Here is a 15199-nt window from a genome sequence, read left to right as displayed (position 1 = left end):
CCCCGCATCCCCCTACACCCCAATCCCCAACACCCCCCGAGTGTCCCCATGTCCCTGAGTCCACGTCACCCCCCGAGCGTCCCCGCGTCCCCCTACACCCCACATCCCCATCACCCCCCAAGTGTCCCTGGTGTCCCCCTACACCCCACATCCCCATCACCCCCTGAGTATCCCCGGTGTCCTCAGTGTCCCCCTACACCCGACATCCCCATCACCCCCCGAGTGTCCCCATGTCCCTGGTGTCCCCAGTGTCCCCCTACACCCCACATCCCCATCACCCCCCGAGTGTCCCTGTGTTCCTGGTGTCCCTGAGGCCCCATCACCCCCCGAGTGTCCCCATGTCCCTGAGTCCCCATCACCCCCCGAGTGTCCCCGCGTCCCCCTACACCCCACATCCCCATCACCCCTGAGTGTCCCCATGTCCCTGGTGTCCCCAGTGTCCCCCTACACCCCACATCCCTGAGTGTCCCTGGTGTCCCTGTGTCCCCCTACACCCCACACCCCCATCACCCCAGATTGTCCCATGTCCCTGGTGTCTCTGAGACCCCATCACCCCCGATTGTCCCTGTGTCCCCATGTCCCCCCCCGGTGTCCCCACCTGCTGGGGCTGTCCCTCGTACAGCTGCACGCGCTTGTGCCACTCGTGCACGTTGTGCGGGTTCTGGCGCAGCAGGACGCTGTTCAGCAGCAGCGGCCGCCGGGACATGAGCCGCTCGAACCGCGCCAGGCGCAGCTCCAGCTCCACCTCCCCTGGGGACACAGGGACACGTCAGGGGACACGGGGGACATGGGGGACACGGGGGACACGTCAGGGGACATGGGGGACACGGGGGATTGGGACATGAGCCGCTCGAACCGCGCCAGCCGCAGCTCCAGCTCCACCTCCCCTGGGGACACAGGGACACGTCAGGGGACATTGGGGACATGGGGGACACAGGGGGACACAGGGGACACGGGGGACACGGGGGATTGGGACATGAGCCGCTCGAACCGCGCCAGGCGCAGCTCCAGCTCCACCTCCCCTGGGGACACAGGGACACGTCAGGGGACATTGGGGACATGGGGGACACGGGGGACACGTCAGGGGACACCGGGGACATGGGGGACACAGGGGACACGTCAGGGGACACGGGGGACTGGGACATGAGCCGCTCGAACCGCGCCAGCCGCAGCTCCACCTCCCCTGGGGACACAGGGACACGTCAGGGGACACGGGGGACGTGGGGGACACGGGGGGGATCAGGGACATGGGGGCATCAGGGGACACGGGGGACAGGGGGACACGGGGGACAGGAGCCACTTGAACTGCAGCTTCAGCTCCCCTGGGGACACAGGGACACGTCAGGGGACACAGGGGACATGGGGGACACGGGGGATTGGGACATGAGCCGCTCGAACCGCGCCAGGCGCAGCTCCAGCCCCACCTCCCCTGGGGACACAGGGACACGTCAGGGGACACTGGGGACATGGGGGACATGGGGGGATCAGAGGACATGGGGGCATCAGGGGACACGGGGGACAGGGGGACACGGGGGACAGGGGGACACGGGGGACAGGGGGGACAGGAGCCACTTGAACTGCAGCTCCAGCTCCCCTGGGGACACAGGGACACGTCAGGGGACACTGGGGACATGGGGGACACGGGGGGATCAGGGGACATGGGGGACCGGGACATGAGCCGCTCGAACCGCGCCAGCCGCAGCTCCAGCTCCACCTCCCCTGGGGACACAGGGACACGTCAGGGGACACTGGGGACATGAGGGGATCAGGGGGACACAGGGGACAGGATCCCCTGGACACTGGGACATGAGCCACTCAAACTGTAGCTCCAGCTCCACTGGGGACACAGGGGACACGTCAGGGGACACGGGGGACATGGGGGGATCAGGGGACATGGGGACATCAGGGGACACGGGGGACAGGGGGACACGGGGGGATCAGGGGAACCAGGGAAACTGAGGCAGGAACCCCAAACCCCCTGTTTATGGGGAAACTGAGGCAGGAACCCCAAACTCCCTGTTTTCGGGGAAACTGAGGCAGCAACCCCAACCCCCCTGGTTTTGGGGAAACTGAGGCAGGAACCCCAACCCTCCATTTTTGGGGGAAACTGAGGCATGAACCCCAAACCCCCTGTTTTGGGGTTAAACTGAGGCAGGAACCCCAACCCCCCATATTTTGGGGTTAAACTGAGGCACAAACCCCAAACTCCATGTTTTGGGGGTTAAACTGAGGCACAAACCCCCTGCTTTTGGGGGGAAACTGAGGCACAAACCCCAACCCCCCATTTTTGGGGGGAAACTGAGGCAGGAACCCCAAACTCCCTGTTTATGGGGAAACTGAGGCAGGAACCCCAAACCCCCTGTTTTGGGGAAACTGAGGCACGAACCCCAAACTCCCTGTTTTGGGGAAACTGAGGCAGGAACCCCAAACTCCCCGATTTTCGGGGGAAACTGAGGCAGGAACCCCAACCCCCCATTTTTGGGGGGAAACTGAGGCAGGAACCCCAAACTCCCTATTTTTGGGGGAACTGAGGCAGGAACCCCAACCCTCCATTTTTGGGGAAACTGAGGCAGGAACCCCAAACTCCCCAATTTTGGGGGGAAACTGAGGCAGAATCCCCCAACCCCCTGTGTTTTTAGGGACCCTGCGGCCCCCCCCGCCCCGTTTCGGGGCGCCCCCCCGTGGCACCGTCGTCGTCGGGGGCCGCGGGGGTGTCCATGCGGGCGGCGATGACGCTCTCCTCGAACTGCGCGTAGCTGTCGAACACCTGGGTGAAGTCCCGCACCGTCATCACCGTCTGCACCGCCTCCTCGTACACGTCCCGCGCCTGCGGGGACACCCGAACGTGGGGACGGGGACATGGGGACAGCGCGACGGGGGGACAGCGTGACGGGGGGGACAGCGCGACGGGGGGGGACAGCGCGACGGGGGGGGACAGCGCGACGGGGGGGGACAGCGCGACGGGGGACGGGGACACGGGCACTGGGGGAACAACGTGACAGGAGGGGACAGGAATGGGGAGAGGGCATGGGGACGGGGACACGGGCACCACGGGGACAACGTGACGGGGGGACAACAACGTGACGGGGGGACAACAACGTGACGGGGGGACAACAACGTGACGGGGGGACAGGAATGGGGAGAGGGCGTGGGGACGGGGACACGGGCACCACGGGGACAACAGCGCGACGGGGGGCTGGGGCGGGCAACAGCGCGACGGGGGGCTGGGGCGGGCAACAGCGCGACGGGGGGACAGGAATGGGGAGAGGGCGTGGGGACGGGGACAAGGATACGAGATGGGGACAGGGACAGGAACGGGGACACGGCATGGGGACAGGGACAGAGCATGGGGATGGGGACAACGTGACAATGAGAGAGCGTGGGGACAACAGGATGGGGACAGAGCGATGGGGACAACGCGACAAAGAGACAGGGAGAGAGCGTGGGGACAGGGACAATGGGACAGGGACACAGCGTGGGGACAGGGTCGGGGATAATGGGACGGGGACACGGCGTGGGGACGGGGACAATGGGATGGGGACAGGGACAAGCTTGGCTGGAGCTCCAGGGGTGGCCCTGGGTCTGTGGGGACCGGGTGACATGGGCACAGAAACCTGGGACCATGGTGGCCCTGGGGAGGTTTGGGGACAGGAGATGGTGACTGTGGTGGCCCTGGGGAGGTCTGGGGACAAGGAACAGTGTCCGTGGTGGCCCTGGGGAGGTTTGGGGACAGTGACCATGGTGGCCCTGGGGAGGTTTGGGGACAGGGGACAGTGACCGTGGTGGCCCTGGGGAGGTTTGGGGACAAGGGACAGTGACCATGGTGGCCCTGGGGTGGTTTGGGGACAAGGGACAGTGACCATGGTGGCCCTGGGGACAGAAACCTGGGACCATGGTGGCCCTGGGGGGGTTTGGGGACAAGGGACAGTGGTTGTGGTAGCCCTGGGGAGGTTTGGGGACAAGGGACAGTGACCATGGTGGCCCTGGGGTGGTTTGGGGACAAGGGACAGTGGTTGTGGTGGCCCTGGGGAGGTTTGGGGACAAGGGACGGTGACCATGGTGGCCCTGGGGACAGAAACCTGGGACCATGGTGGCCCTGGGGGGGTTTGGGGACAAGGAACAGTGTCCGTGGTGGCCCTGGGGAGGTTTGGGGACACGAGACAGTGACTGTGGTGGCCCTGGGGAGGTTTGGGGACAAGGGACAGTGACCATGGTGGCCCTGGGGACAGAAACCTGGGACCATGGTGGCCCTGGGGGGGTTTGGGGACAAGGGACAGTGGTTGTGGTAGCCCTGGGGAGGTTTGGGGACAAGGGACAGTGACCATGGTGGCCCTGGGGTGGTTTGGGGACAAGGGACCATGGTGGCCCTGGGGTGGTTTGGGGACAAGGGACACTGGTTGTGGTGGCCCTGGGGAGGTTTGGGGACAAGGGACAGTGACCATGGTGGCCCTGGGGTGGTTTGGGGACAAGGGACAGTGGTTGTGGTAGCCCTGGGGTGGTTTGGGGACAAGGGACGGTGATAATGGTGGCCCTGGGGACAGAAACCTGGGACTTTGGTGGCCCTTGGGTGGTTTGGGGACAAGGGACAGTGACCATGGTGGCCCTGGGGAGGTTTGGGGACAAGGGACAGTGACCGTGGTGGCCCTGGGGAGGTTTGGGGTGCAGAGCCGGGGTCCTGGTGGCCCTGGGGTGGTTTGGGGACAAGGGATGGTGATCATGGTGGCCCTGGGGACAGAACCCTGGGACCATGGCGGCCCTGGGGTGGTTTGGGGACAAGGGACAGTGATCATGGTGGCCCTGGGGAGGTTTGGGGTACGGAGCCGGGGTCCTGGTGGCCCTGGGGTGGTTTGGGGACAAGGGATGGTGACCATGGTGGCCCTGGGGACAGAAACCTGGGACCATGGTGGCCCTGGGTTGGTCTGGGGACAGGGGACAGTGACCATGGTGGCCTTGGGGTGGTTTGGGGACAAGGGACAGTGACCATGGTGGCCCTGGGGAGGTTTGGGGTGCGGAGCCAGGGTTCTGGTGGCCCTGGGGAGGTTTGGGGACAGTGACCGTGGTGGCCCTGGGGAGGTTTGGGGACAGTGACCGTGGTGGCCCTGGGGTGGTTTGGGGACAAGGGACAGTGGCTGTGGCGGCCCTGGGGAGGTTTGGGGACAAGGGACAGTGGTTGCGGTGGCCCTGGGGAGGTTTGGGGACATGGGACAGTGGTCGCGGTGGCCCTGGGGAGGTTTGGGGCGCGGAGCCGGGGTCCTGGTGGCACTTGGGGACGCGTCACCTTCTCGAAGTGGCCGCTGCGGATGTAACAGTCGGCCAGCGCCCCCCAGAGCCGGCCCAGCTGGTCCGTGAAGCGCGTGAGGCCCCCCCGGATGATGGAGCCGGCGTCCAGGGAGCGGATGCGCTCGGGGTGCTGGGACAGCAGGTCACACAGCTCCTGCCACAGCTGGGAACAAGGGACAGTGACAACGGGGTCACACAGGGACACCCAGGGACACCCAGGGACACCCAGGGACACCCAGCACCCATGGGAACCCCTGACACCCATGGGAACCCCTGACACCCACTGCAGGGCTGGGACAGCAGGTCACACAGCTCCTGCCACAGCTGGGGACAAGGGACAGTGACAACAGGGTCACACAGAGACACCCAGGGGCACCCAGCACCCATGGGAACCCCTGACACCCATGGGAACGACTGACACCCATGGGAACCACTGACACCCATGGGAACAACTGACACCCACTGCAGGGGCGGGGACAGCAGGTCACACAGCTCCTGCCACAGCTGGGGACAAGGGACAGTGACAACGGGGTCACACAGGGACACCCAGAGACACCCAGGGACACCCAGCACCCACGGGAACCCCTGACACCCATGGGAACCCCTGACACCCACTGCAGGGGCTGGGACAGCAGGTCACACAGCTCCTGCCACAGCTGGGGACAAGGGACAGTGACAACGGGGTCACCCAGGGACACCCAGAGACACCCAGGGACACCCAAACCACCCACAGCCCCCCAGCACCCATGGGAACCCCTGACACCCATGGGAACCCCTGACACCTATAGGGACACCTATAGGGACCCTTGACACCCACTGCAGGGGCTGGGACAGCAGGTCACACAGCTCCTGCCACAGCTGGGGACAAGGGACATGTCACCAGGGTCACCCAGGGTCACCAGGAGCCCCCCAGCACCCATGGGTGCCCCTGACCCCCCCCAGCACCCATGGGTGCCGCACCTGGTAGTTGGATTTCCCCTCGCGGGACACGAACCGCTCGTCGTTCACCAGCCGGGCCAGACGCTGCGCGGCCTCATCCAGCCGCCCCACGGACACCAGGTACCCCACGTACTGCTCAGCACCCTCGGGGCACAGCTGGGGACAGGGACAGTGGCACCAGTGTCACCAGGGTCCCCTCCCACAGCCCCAACGCCCCCAGTGTCACCTCGGTCCCCCCATGTCCCCAACATCCCCCCTGTCCCTTCTCCAGGTACCCCACGTACTGCTCAGCACCCTCAGGGCACAGCTGGGGACAGGGACAGTGTCCCCAGTGTCACCAGTGTCACCAGGGTCCCCTCCCACAGCCCCAACACCCCCAGTGTCCCCTCGTGTCCCCAACATCCCCCCTGTCCCTTATCCAGCCACCCCATGGACAGCAGGTACCCCACGTACTGCTCAGCACCCTCGGGGCACAGCTGGGGACAGGGACAGTGGAACCAGTGTCACCAGTGTCACCAGGGTCCCCTCCCACAGCCCCAACGCCCCCAGTGTCCCCTCGGTCCCCCCGTGTCCCCAACATCCCCCCTGTCCCTTATCCAGCCACCCCATGGACAGCAGGTACCCCACGTACTGCTCAGCACCCTCGGGGCACAGCTGGGGACAGGGACAGTGGCACCAGTGTCACCAGGGTCGCCTCAGTCCCTGCCACATGTCACCTCTGTCCCATCCCTGCCCCGTGTCCCCTCTCTGTCCTGTGTCACTTCACTTTATGCTTCACGTCACCTCTGTCCCTGCCCAGTGTCCACTGTTTTCTGTCCTGTGTCCCCTCTGTCCCCGTCCCGTGTCCCCTGTGCCACCACTTTCTGCTCCATGTCCCCCCTGTCCTGTGTCCCCTCTGCCCCTGCCCAGTGTCTCCAATGTCCCTCCTCTGTGTCACCTCAGCCTCTGCCCTGTGTCACTTCACTTTATGCTTCATGTCACCTCTGTCCCTGCCCTGTGTCCCCTCTGTCCCCGTCCCGTGTCCCCTGTGCCACCACTTTCTGCTCCATGTCCCCCCTGTCCTGTGTCCCCTCTGCCCCTGCCCAGTATCTCCAATGTCCCTACTCTGTGTCACCTCAGCCCCTGGCCCGTGTCACTTCACTTTTTGCTTCATGTCACCTCTGTCCTGTCCCTGTCCTGTGTCCCCTCAGCCCCTGTCCTGCATCCCCAGCGTCCCTGCCCTGTGTCCCTGCCTTGTGTCCCTGCCCTGTGTCCCCTCTGCGCCTGCCCCGTGTCCCCTGTGCCACCACTTTCTGCTCCGTGTCCCCTCTGTCCTGTGTCCCCTCTGTCCCTCCTCCATGTCACCTGTGCCACCACTTTCTGTTCCATGTCCCCCCTGCCCCGTGTCCCTTCTGTCCCTGCGCCCTACACCCCATCCCACCCCCGCTGTCCCCGTTGTCCCCATTGTCCCCATTGTCCCCATTGTCCCCATTGTCCCCATTGCCCCCACCGCCCCCATTGTCCCCACCGCCCCCACCGCCCCCATTGCCCCCACCGCCCCCATGGTCCCCGTTGCCCCCATGGTCCCCGTTGCCCCCACCGCCCCCACTGTCCCCACCGCCCCCACCGTCCCCATTGTCCCCACCGCCCCCACCGTCCCCATTGTCCCCACCGTCCCCACTGTCCCCATTGCCCCCACGGTCCCCACTGTCCCCATTGCACCCACCGTCCCCATTGTCCCCACCGCCCCCACTGTCCCCATTGTCCCCACCGTCCCCATTGCCCCCGCCGTCCCCATTGTCCCCATTGCAACTGGCATCCCCATTGTCCCCACCATCCCCATTGCCCCCGCTGTCCCCGCTGTCCCCGTTGTCCCCACTGTCCCCATTGCCCCCATTGTCCCCACTGTCCCCATTGTCCCCGTTGCCCCCACCGTCCCGTTGTCCCCATTGCCCCCACCGTCCCCATTGACCCACTGTCCCCATTGACCCCATTGCCCCCACTGTCCCCATGGTCCCCATTGCCCCCACCGTCCCCATTGTCCCTGTTGTCCCCATTGCCCCCGTTGCCCCCACCATCCCCATTGTCCCCGTTGTCCCCATCGCCCCCATTGCCCCCACCGTCCCCATTGTCCCCACCGTCCCCATTGTCCCCATTGCCATCACCGTCCCCATTGCCCCCATTGCCCCCATTGTCCCCATTGTCCCCCCCGTCCCCATTGCCCCCATTGCCCCCATTGTCACCTTGAGGTATCTGCGGAAGACGCGCAGGGCGGTCTCGGGCAGGGGGTGGCTGCGCACGAAGCTGAGGAACGGGGGCCAGAGCCGGTGGTGCTGGGTGACGGGCAGCGCCCGCAGCGCCCGGTCGAATGTGCGCCGGGTGCGCGTCACCCGGCCCTGCGACACCAGGAACTGACAGTAATCCAGCCAAATCCGCGGCATCTGGGGACAATGACAACAGCGTCACCGGTGTCACCCGGCCCTGTGACACCAGGAACTGACAGTAATCCAGCCAGATCCGCGGCATCTGGGGACAATGACAACAGCGTCACCGGCGTCACCCGGCCCTGCGACACCAGGAACTGACAGTAATCCAGCCAGATCCGCGGCATCTGGGGACAATGACAACAGCGTCACTGGTGTCACCCGGCCCTGCGACACCAGGAACTGACAGTAATCCAGCCAGATCCGCGGCATCTGGGGACAATGACAATAGCGTCACCGGCGTCACCCGGCCCTGCGACACCAGGAACTGACAGTAATCCAGCCAGATCCGCGGCATCTGGGGACAATGACAACAGTGTCACCGGTGTCACCCGGCCCTGCGACACCAAGAACTGACAGTAATCCAGCCAGATCCGCGGCATCTGGGGACAATGACAGTGACAACAGCGTCACTGGTGTCACCCGGCCCTGCGACACCAGGAACTGACAGTAATCCAGCCAGATCCGCAGCATCTGGGGACAATGACAGTGACAACAGTGTCACTAGTGTCACCCGGCCCTGCGACACCAGGAACTGACAGTAATCCAGCCAGATCCGCGGCATCTGGGGACAATGACAACAGTGTCACCGGCGTCACCCGGCCCTGCGACACCAGGAACTGACAGTAATCCAGCCAGAACCGCGGCATCTGGGGACAATGACAACAGTGTCACCCGGCCCTGCGACACCAGGAACTGACACTAATCCAGCCAGATCCGCGGCATCTGGGGACAATGACAACAGTGTCACCGGTGTCACCCGGCCCTGCGACACCAGGAACTGACAGTAATCCAGCCAGATCCGCGGCATCTGGGGACAATGACAACAGTGTCACCGGTGTCACCCGGCCCTGCGACACCAGAAACTGACAGTAATCCAGCCAGATCCGCGGCATCTGGGGACAATGACAACAGTGTCACCGGCGTCACCCGGCCCTGCGACACCAGGAACTGACAGTAATCCAGCCAGATCCGCGGCATCTGGGGACAATGACAACAGTGTCACCGGTGTCACCCGGCCCTGCGACACCAGGAACTGACAGTAATCCAGCCAGATCCGCGGCATCTGGGGACAATGACAACAGCGTCACTGGTGTCACCCGGCCCTGCGACACCAGGAACTGACAGTAATCCAGCCAGATCCGCGGCATCTGGGGACAATGACAACAGTGTCACCGGCGTCACCCGGCCCTGCGACACCAGGAACTGACAGTAATCCAGCCAGATCCGCGGCATCTGGGGACAATGACAACAGTGTCACCGGTGTCACCCGGCCCCGCGTCACCAGGAACTGACAGTAATCCAGCCAGATCCGCGGCATGTGGGGACAATGACAACAGTGTCACCGGCGTCACCCGGCCCTGCGACACCAGGAACTGACAGTAATCCAGCCAGATCCGCGGCATCTAGGGACAATGACAACAGTGTCACCGGTGTCACCCGGCCCTGCGACACCAGGAACTGACAGTAATCCAGCCAGATCCGTGGCATCTGGGGACAATGACAACAGTGTCACCGGTGTCACCCGGCCCTGCGACACCAGGAACTGACAGTAACCCAGCCAGATCCGCGGCATCTGGGGACAATGACAACAGCGTCACCGGTGTCACCCGGCCCTGCGACACCAAGAACTGACAGTAATCCAGCCAGATCCGCGGCATCTGGGGACAATGACAACAGTGTCACCAGCGTCACCCGGCCCTGCGACACCAGGAACTGACAGTAATTCAGCCAGATCCGCGGCATCTGGGGACAATGACAACAGTGTCACCGGTGTCACCCGGCTCTGCGACACCAGGAACTGACACTAATCCAGCCAGATCCGCGGCATCTGGGGACAACGACAGTGACAACAGCGTCACTGGTGTCACCCGGCCCTGCGACACCAGGAACTGACACTAATCCAGCCAGATCCGCGGCATCTGGGGACAATGACAGTGACAACAGCGTCACTGGTGTCACCCGGCCCTGCGACACCAGGAACTGACACTAATCCAGCCAGATCCGCGGCATCTGGGGACAATGACAGTGACAACAGCGTCACTGGTGTCACCCGGCCCTGCGACACCAGGAACTGACAGTAATCCGGCCAGATCCGCGGCATCTGGGGACAATGACAACAGCGTCACCGGCGTCACCCGGCCCTGCGACACCAGGAACTGACACTAATCCAGCCAGATCCGCAGCATCTGGGGACAATGACAACAGCGTCACCCGTGTCACCCGGCCCTGCGACACCAGGAACTGACAGTAATCCAGCCAGATCCGCGGCATCTAGGGACAATGACAACAGTGTCACCGGTGTCACCCGGCCCTGTGACACCAGGAACTGACAGTAATCCAGCCAGATCCGCAGCATCTGGGGACAATGACAGCGTCACCAGCGTCACCCGGCCCTGCGACACCAGGAACTGACACTAATCCAGCCAGATCCGCGGCATCTGGGGACAATGACAACAGTGTCACCGGTGTCACCCGGCCCTGCGACACCAGGAACTGACAGTAATCCAGCCAGATCCGCGGCATCTGGGGACAATGACAACAGCGTCACCGGTGTCACCCGGCCCTGCGACACCAGGAACTGACAGTAATCCAGCCAGATCCGCGGCATCTGGGGACAATAACAATGTCCCCTAGTGTCCCCACGTCCCCTCCAGCCCTCAAGGCTGCGTTCCCATGTCCTGTCCCCCCGTGTCCCCAATGTCCCCAGTGTCCCCAATGTCCCCACCTTGTGCATGAAGACGAGCGCCCTCTCGTGGACGGCGTTGGCCTCTTCGAACGCCGGGTCCGTGGGGCAGCGACCTTTGACCTGGAGCCGCCGCAGCCGCAGGTACCGGTACCACAGCTTGTAACTGGGGACACCGGTGTCATTGTCACCTCCTGTGTCACTTGTCACCCCACATCACCCCTGTCACCTCCCACAGCCACGGGTACCAGTACCAGAGTGTGTAACTGGGGACACCGGTGTCACCATCACCTCCTGTGTCACCATCAGCTCCTGTGTCACCTGTCACCATCACCTGCTGTCACCCCTTGTCACCCCACATCACCCCCTGTCACCTCCCACAGCCACAGGTAATGATACCACAGCTTGTAACTGGGGACACCGGTGTCATTGTCACCTGTCACCCTCTGGCATCCCACATCACCCCCTGGCACCTCCTACAACCACAGGTACCAGTACCAGAGCTTGTAACTGGGGACACTGGTGTCACCGTCACCCCCTGTGTCACCTGTCACCTTCTGTCACCCCACATCACCCCCTGTCACCTCCCACAGCCACAGGTAACAGTACCTGAGCTTGTAACTGGGAACACCGGTGTCATTGTCACCTCCTGTGTCACCTGTCACCTCCTGTCACCCCACATCACCCCCATCATGTCCCACAGCCACAGGTACCAGTACCACAACTTGTAAGTGGGGACACCGGTGTCACCGTCACGTGTCACCTCCTGTCACCCCCTGTGACCTCCCACAGTCGCAGGTACCGTTACCAGAGCTTGTAACTGGGGATACCGGTGTCATTGTCACCTGTCCCTTCCTCAGCTTGTAAATGGGGACACCTGTGTCACCATCATCTCCTGTGTCACCACCACCTCCTGTGTCACCACCACCTCCTGTGTCACCACCACCTCCTGTGTCACCCCTGTCACATCCCACAGCCATAGGTACCGGTACCTCAGCTTGTAATTGGGGACACCGGTGTCACCATCACGTGCCACCTCCTGTGACCTCCCACAGTCGCAGGTACCGGTACCACAGTTTGTAACTGGGGACACCGGTGTCACCATCACGTGCCACCTCCTGTGACCTCCCACAGTCGCAGGTACCGGTACCACAGTTTGTAACTGGGGACGCCGGTGTCACCATCACGTGTCACCTCCTGTCACCCCCTGTGACCTCCCACAGTCGCAGGTACCAGTACCAGAGCTTGTAACTGTCCCCCTGTCCCCATGTCACCTGCTGGGCAGCTGCCGCAGGGCCCTCTCATAGAGCTGTCCCTGTCCCCTGGTGTCCCCAACATCCCCATGTCCCTACCGTCCCCTGTCCCCCTGCAGTGCCCCTATCCCCCCAGTGTCCCCAATGCCCCCATGTCCCTCCAATGTCCCCAGTGTCCCATGTCCCCTTCTGGGCAGCTGCCGCAGGGCCCTCTCATAGAGCTGTCCCTGTCCCCCCAGTGTCCCCAATGCCCCCATGTCCCTACCGTCCCCTGTCCCCCTGCAGTGCCCCTGTCCCCTCAGTGTCCCCAATGCCCCCATGTCCCTGCTGTCCCCCCAATGTCCCCATGTCCCCCCAGTGTCCCCATGCCCCCATGTCTCTACCATCCCCTGTCCCCCTGCAGTGCCCCTATCCTCCCAGTGTCCCCAATGACCCCATGTCCCCCCAATGTCCCCAGTGACCCATGTCACATTCCGGGCAGCTGCCGCAGGGCCCTCTCATAGAGCTGTCCCTGTCCCCTGGTGTCCCCATGTCCCTGCCGTCCCCTGTCCCCCTACAGTGCCCCTGTCCCCCCAGTGTCCCAAACGTCCCCATTGTCCCTGGTGTCCCCATGTCACCCACTGGGCAGCTCGCGCAGGGCTCTCTCATAGAGCTGTCCCTGTCCCCCCAGTGTCCCCAATGCCCCCATGTCCCTACCGTCCCCTGTCCCCCTACAGTGCCCCTATCCCCCCAGTGTCCCCAATGTCCCCATGTCCCCCCGATGTCCCCAGTGTCCCATGTCACCTTCCGGGCAGCTGCCGCAGGGCCCTCTCATAGAGCTGTCCCTGTCCCCTGGTGTCCCCATGTCCCTGCTGTCCCCATGTCCCCCCAGTGTCCCCAATGTCCCCATGTCCCTGCTTTCCCGTGTCCCCCTGCAGTGCCCCTGTCCCCCCAGTGTCCCCAATGCCCCCATGCCCCTACCGTCCCCTGTCCCCCTGCAGTGCCCCTGTCCCCCCAGTGTCCCCAATGCCCCCATGTCCCTACCGTCCCCTGTCCCCCTGCAGTGCCCTTGTGCCCCCAGTGTCCCCAAGTCCCCCCAGTGTCCCCATGTGTCCCCAGTGTCCCCTGTCACCTTCCGGGCAGCTGCCGCAGGGCCCTCTCGTAGAGCTGTCCCTGTCCCCTGGTGTCCCCATGTCCCTACCATCCCCTGTCCCCCTGCAGTGCCCCTATCCCCACAGTGTCCCAAACGTCCCCATTGTCCCTGGTGTCCCCATGTCACCCGCTGGGCAGCTCGCGCAGGGCTCTCTCATAGAGCTGTCCCTGACCCCCCAGTGTCCCCAATGCCCCCATGTCCCTACCGTCCCCTGTCCCCCTGCAGTGCCCCTGTCCCCCCAGTGTCCCCAATGTCCCCATGTCCCCCCAATGTCCCCAGTGTCCCATGTCACCTTCCAGGCAGCTCCCGCAGGGCCCTCTCATAGAGCTGTCCCTGTCCCCTGGTGTCCCCATGTCCCTACCATCCCCTGTCCCCCTGCAGTGCCCTTGTCCCCCCAGTGTCCCCAACGTCCCCATGTCCCCATGTTCCCCCAGTGTCCCCTGTCACCTTCCGGGCAGCTGCCGCAGGGCCCTCTCGTAGAGCATGTTGAGGCGCTGCCGCGGCCCCGTCCCCCGGGCCTGCGCGTAGCGGAGCCAACAGCGCACGGAGAAGGGGTTGCGGAGCAGCTCCTCCTCGTGGGGAACCTCCTCCTCCTCCTGGGGACATGGGGACAAAGGGGACACCGTCAGGGGATGGGGACAATGGGGACATGAGGAGCTGGAACGAGAGGGGACAATGGGGAACCAAGGGGGAACTTCCTCCTCCTCCTGGGGACATTGGGGACACCGTCAGGGGATGGAGACAAAGGGACACGAGGAGCCGGAACGAGGGGGGACAATGGGGAACCAAGGGGGAACCTCCTCCTCCTCCTGGGGACATGGGGACAGAGGGGACACCGTCAGGGAATGGGGACAATGGGGACATGAGGAGCTGGAACGAGGGGGGAACCTCCTCCTCCTCTGGGGACATGGGGACAAAGGGGACACCGTCAGGGGATGGGGACAATGGGGACATGAGGAGCTGGAACGAGGGGGGAACCTCCTCCTCCTCCTGGGGACATGGGGACAAAGGGACACCGTCAGGGGATGGGGACAATGTGGACATGAGGAGCTGGAACGAGGGGGGAACCTCCTCCTCCTCCTGGGGACATTGGGGACAAAGGGGACACCGTCAGGGGATGGGGACAACGGGGACATGAGGAGCTGGAACGAGGGGGACAATGGGGAACCAAGGGGGAACCTCCTCCTGGGGACATTGGGGACAACGGGGACACTGTCAGGGGAAACGAGGAGCCGGAACGAGGGGGGACAATGGGGAACCTCCTCCTCCTCCTGGGGACATGGGGACAAAGGGGACACCGTCAGGGAATGGGGACAATGGGGACATGAGGAGCTGGAACGAGGGGGACAATGGGGAACGAGGGGAGAACCTCCTCCTGGGGACACTGGGGACAAAGGGGACACCGTCAGGGGACACGAGGAGCCGGAACGAGGGGGGGGGGGGGGGG

The 15199-nt window shown here is 64.2% G+C and overlaps 1 protein-coding gene across 1 annotated transcript; it reads right to left on the bottom strand.

Annotated features, from left to right (window-relative positions):
* Window positions 1-598: 598 nt before the first annotated feature.
* LOC309452660 (pre-mRNA-splicing factor SYF1-like) lies at window positions 599-14342 on the bottom strand (the record flags this gene model as incomplete). Its single annotated transcript, XM_082077301.1, has 7 exons — window positions 14200-14342; window positions 11410-11533; window positions 8442-8639; window positions 6241-6375; window positions 5279-5443; window positions 2689-2827; window positions 599-750 (listed from the first exon to the last, which is right to left on the bottom strand). Coding segments are annotated over exons 1-7 (951 nt in total), but the record flags the coding sequence as incomplete, so codon positions are not given.
* Between the last annotated feature and the right edge of the window lie 857 nt (window positions 14343-15199).

This window comes from Streptopelia decaocto (genome assembly GCF_964273445.1).
Source record: "Streptopelia decaocto genome assembly, contig: HAP1_SCAFFOLD_2296, whole genome shotgun sequence".
Classification (NCBI taxonomy): Eukaryota; Metazoa; Chordata; class Aves; order Columbiformes; family Columbidae; genus Streptopelia; species Streptopelia decaocto.
This window is presented reverse-complemented; position numbering and strand designations above follow the sequence as displayed.